At 59.0% G+C, this 3837-nt stretch overlaps 2 protein-coding genes across 2 annotated transcripts in view; both read right to left on the bottom strand.

Moving 5' to 3' along the window:
- The window catches only part of Icam4 (intercellular adhesion molecule 4 (Landsteiner-Wiener blood group)), a 1859-nt gene extending 1575 nt beyond the window's left edge, over nucleotides 1-284 (bottom strand). The window contains exon 1 of the mRNA XM_010635033.1: nucleotides 12-284. Within this exon, the coding sequence (XP_010633335.1) occupies nucleotides 12-271 (260 nt within the window). The 5' untranslated portion in view covers nucleotides 272-284. The remainder of the gene's footprint in view (nucleotides 1-11) is intronic.
- Nucleotides 285-1965: 1681 nt separating this feature from the next.
- On the bottom strand, nucleotides 1966-3831 carry LOC104869684 (intercellular adhesion molecule 1). Its single transcript, XM_033759689.1, has 5 exons — nucleotides 3735-3831; nucleotides 3068-3355; nucleotides 2648-2902; nucleotides 2296-2544; nucleotides 1966-2203 (listed from the first exon to the last, which is right to left on the bottom strand). Exons 3-5 carry the CDS (start codon nucleotides 2841-2843, stop codon nucleotides 1989-1991), a joined length of 660 nt encoding a protein of 219 aa, XP_033615580.1. The 5' UTR covers nucleotides 2844-2902; nucleotides 3068-3355; nucleotides 3735-3831; the 3' UTR covers nucleotides 1966-1988.
- Nucleotides 3832-3837: the final 6 nt, after the last annotated feature.

Here is a 3837-nt window from a genome sequence, read left to right as displayed (position 1 = left end):
CCGTGTGGCGCCGCTGCAGCTGAGTGAAAAGGCTGGGGTTCGCTGGCAGGGGGCAGCCCGTGCTGCAGTTCAGCCACACCGAGCGCCCCGGGGCCACTGCCACCAGCTCCGGACGTAAACGCACCCAGAATGGCACCGAGGCTCCGAAGCGCGCGGGAGAACTGGGGCTGGGGCTTTGCGGCATCTCACCGTGGCGCCTCCGGGCACTTGCACCTACCGGGTACGCGGCCACCAGTAAGAGGGGCAGCGACAGGAGAAGCAGAGACCCCATGGCAAAGAGACCCCAAGGAGGGGCCTGGCGCCAGTTAGCCAGGGCTGGCTCTGGAGATAAGGAGGCCCCGCAGCTCCGCCTCCGCAGACCCGCCCCGGAGAGGGCCAGGGGCCCCCAGAGAGGGCCCAGGAGTCCTGCAGGACACCTGCCCTGCTCCCTCCTACCAAGAATGACACCGGGACACCATTGTCAACCATATGCCATTTATTTGCTATTTATACAGATCTTTCGTTTTCTTTGCAGTCACCGAAGCTCAGGAAAAGCCCCAGATTTGAACTGGAGCCTCAGGGTTGGGCCCAACGGCGGGCTTTTCTTGGGGGAGGAAGTGGGAGGTCAGGGCTGTAGACGTGAGGTAGAGGTAGCTAGGAAGAGCTCCGCCGGATGTGACCCCTGCCCACAATCCATGGGAGGTCGAGGCCACAGCTGCTTTGTTGGTCCAGGACAAGGCTTCCATTCCAAGAGATTTCAACTGCCAAGGGGTGGTACCACATTCAGGCACAGTCCCAGTGTCATTGTGAACACTGGCAGAAATGCCTGTCGGTGGGGTGGTGGCTAACAGTCCAGTGGTGGTAAGGTTTTTATGAGTGGTTGCAGAACATGTCCATAGAGTGCCTTTGTGCTCAAAAAAACACCTTTGGAGAAGTATGCAGCTTGGCCAATAGAGAGAAATCCTAGACCCACTCCATATTTCTTCCAGGCACCCTTGCTCAGTGCACACCCCAGTCAACTGTACTTGGCAACTCTGAATGTATACTATTAGACTGCTCTGTGAGAGCAGGAACCTGTGTTCACACTGTTCACCATTTTAACCCTCCTAAAAGGTGCTCATTAAATAGCCAATTTAAAATACATCACCGGGAAGAGTAGGGGCAGTCAATAGACAGCAGTACCAGAACGGGCATCTTTCAGAGGTAATGTGGGCATGAGCGTTTCAGTGCAGCATGTATCTGCTAGGCAACTTCCTTTTTAGGGCTGTGGAGCCTTGGCATATGCAAGGGAGATTGAGTTTCCCTATTTCCTGGCTGGAGGTCTGCAAATCCACAGCTTTGTGTCCCTGTCACTGTCCCTGTGTCCAGGCCAGACTTCATAGCCTTCTTCAGATGCCCGTCTTTTTGTTTTGAGACAGGGTCTCAAAATGTGGTTCAGGCTCACTAGTGTGATTCGAGGGTGGGAGATTTTGCTCAGGGGCACTGCGCCTTCCCGGCAAACGCAAGACCCTGAGTTTGATTCTGGGTACAAATAAAAAAAGGTTTTTTTTTTTTGTTTTCACTGCAGTCACCGAAGGTCAGGAAAAACCTCACATTTGAACTGGAGCCTCAGGGTTGGGCCCAACGGTGGGCTTTTCTTGGGGAAGGAAGTGGGAGGTCAGGGCCGTAGTAGAGGAGAAAGTAGAGGTAGCAAGGAAAAGCTCCACCAGACTAGAGTGTTTTGAACTCACTGTGTAGCCCAGGCTGGGTCTCAAACACATTCATCCTGCTGCCTCAGCCTTCCCAAGTGCTGGGATGACATAAGTGCACCACCATACAAGCTCATGTCCAAATCTTCGTCCTTCTTTTGGCTCAGTCCTGTCGCCACGGGTGAGGTATGCAACCCTAAGGTGCTATACAAGCAGACACCAGAACCCAGAATGCCGTGTGTATCCCGAGGCCACCGTGCTGTCCTGCCACCTGAGAAAGTGCACGTAGCTAAGTGACACGAGTCCACCAGTCTGTTCGGCTCAGGCCTGCTGCAGCTGTGAGGAGGCCAGATCTGGGCAGTCCGGAGCAGGCACGCCCAGGGCCTTTAGCTTCGAGGCTTTCTCAGCTGCCTTCTGGAGCCGGTACTTACTGATTTTCCTCTGTCGGTTATAGAAGTAGGCAGTGAAGGCCACCAAGATCACGATGGCTGCTAGGGCCAACAGCACAATAACAATGACCATGTTTTTCTCGTTGTCTGCGGGAGGATAGGGGCGAGGGTGAGGTCTGAGCGGGACCCACTGCCAAGGTCCCCACCCGGCTCCACGGGCTGGCCACACCAGTACTCACAGAGGACTGTGACCAGCACCTCCCGGCTGGCCTCCCCGCGCGAGCTCACGGCCCGGCACATGTAGGTTCCCGCAAGCTCCCGCCTGACAGGCCTCAGGTGCCCAATGGGTAGGGAAGTGTTGTCGCCTTTGCGGTGACACCTGAGCTTCGGGAAGGGGTTCCCCCAGGCCTGGCACCTCAGGGTCTGCTCGGAGCCCTCCAGAAAGGTCCAGTTTCCCGGGCAGTCGCTCTCATCTAGCCGGGGGCCATCTGGAGAACAGCAGGGGGTGGACAGAGATCAGGGCCCACGGAGGCCACGGCGGGAGCCTTAGGGGCCAGCCCTCAGGGCACAGGGCTCAACAATGCTACTCACACAGGACGGTGAGCTCCTGGGCCTGGTCCTTGTACAGCAACTGCCCGGCCACCTCCAGAGACGCCAAGCAGGAGAAGATGCGGCCGTTATCGCCAGCGCGGGCGTTCAGCAGCAGCTGGGCCTTGTGGGGCAGTGGCTGGGCTTGGGCCCCACTCAGTGTCACGTTGGATCCCGGGTGAGCCTCGCAGCTCACCATCACCAGGTCCCCTTCGGAGGCCTCGGTCACGTTTAGCGTCACGATGGGTTCCTGAAAGCCTGGGGCAGGGGACACATGAGCCCCGCCCCATCGAAGCCCCGCCCCATCGAAGCCCCGCCCACCGCGCCTTAATTGTAGCTGGGTTTTTGCCCCTCAGGAAAGCCTGGGGCGGGGCTGTGGTGACCCTCTCCCCAAACCCACGCCCACAAATCGCCCTGTCTTACTGTAGACGGTCAGGTTCCTCCAGGACTCCAGACTCCTGTTGCCCAGCAGGACTGCACACACCAGCCGCTGGTCACCCTCCTCCTGCGCGGTCACCTCCAGCGAGGCCGTGGCGGACAGGGAGTCTGTGCCGCTGGTGATTGTGGCGTTCAGCCTCCGGTCCCCCAGCGCCAGGTGGACCTGGGCCTCCCAGGCAGGAAACAGCCCATCCAGAGAGCAGGTGACGGGCTGCCGCGTGCCGGCCTCCAGGACGAGGGGGGTGGCAAATTCCGGGGGAGTCCCTGGCAGGACTGGGGAGAGGGTGGGCGTGAGCACAGAGGAAGGGACCTCACCAAGTCCTTTTCTGTGGCGTTTCATTCTCCCAGCCTTGGTAAATTGCCTAGGATGGGCTTGAACATGAGATCCTCCTGCCTCAGCCTCCCAGCAAGAAGGTGTGCAGCCCCACACACTTTGCTCACCAGCCTTAAGACACCCTTAGCCAGGGCCACCACCTTCTTGGGAGATCCTGTGGCCGTGGGCACCCCCATCTCCAGAACATCCCATTTCTGACACCAGAGAATGTTCTGTCTAGAGTCTCTGCAGTCTCCACCACCTGATTCTCAGCACCCCATAGCCAGGGGACCCCTCCTCCCCGGGAGCCCCCGCCAGCCCACTCCCCCCGCGCCTCACCGAATGTCTGAAGTCGTCTGGCGGCCGACGTGTTCAGGAACAGCCCCGGGCCTTCGGCTCGCAGGTCCAGCTCCGTGCGGCACGAGAAGTGGGCGCCATGGTC

This window comes from Fukomys damarensis, unplaced genomic scaffold (genome assembly GCF_012274545.1).
Source record: "Fukomys damarensis isolate Sample0158 unplaced genomic scaffold, DMR_v1.0_HiC HiC_scaffold_37, whole genome shotgun sequence".
Taxonomy (NCBI): Eukaryota; Metazoa; Chordata; class Mammalia; order Rodentia; family Bathyergidae; genus Fukomys; species Fukomys damarensis.
This window is presented reverse-complemented; position numbering and strand designations above follow the sequence as displayed.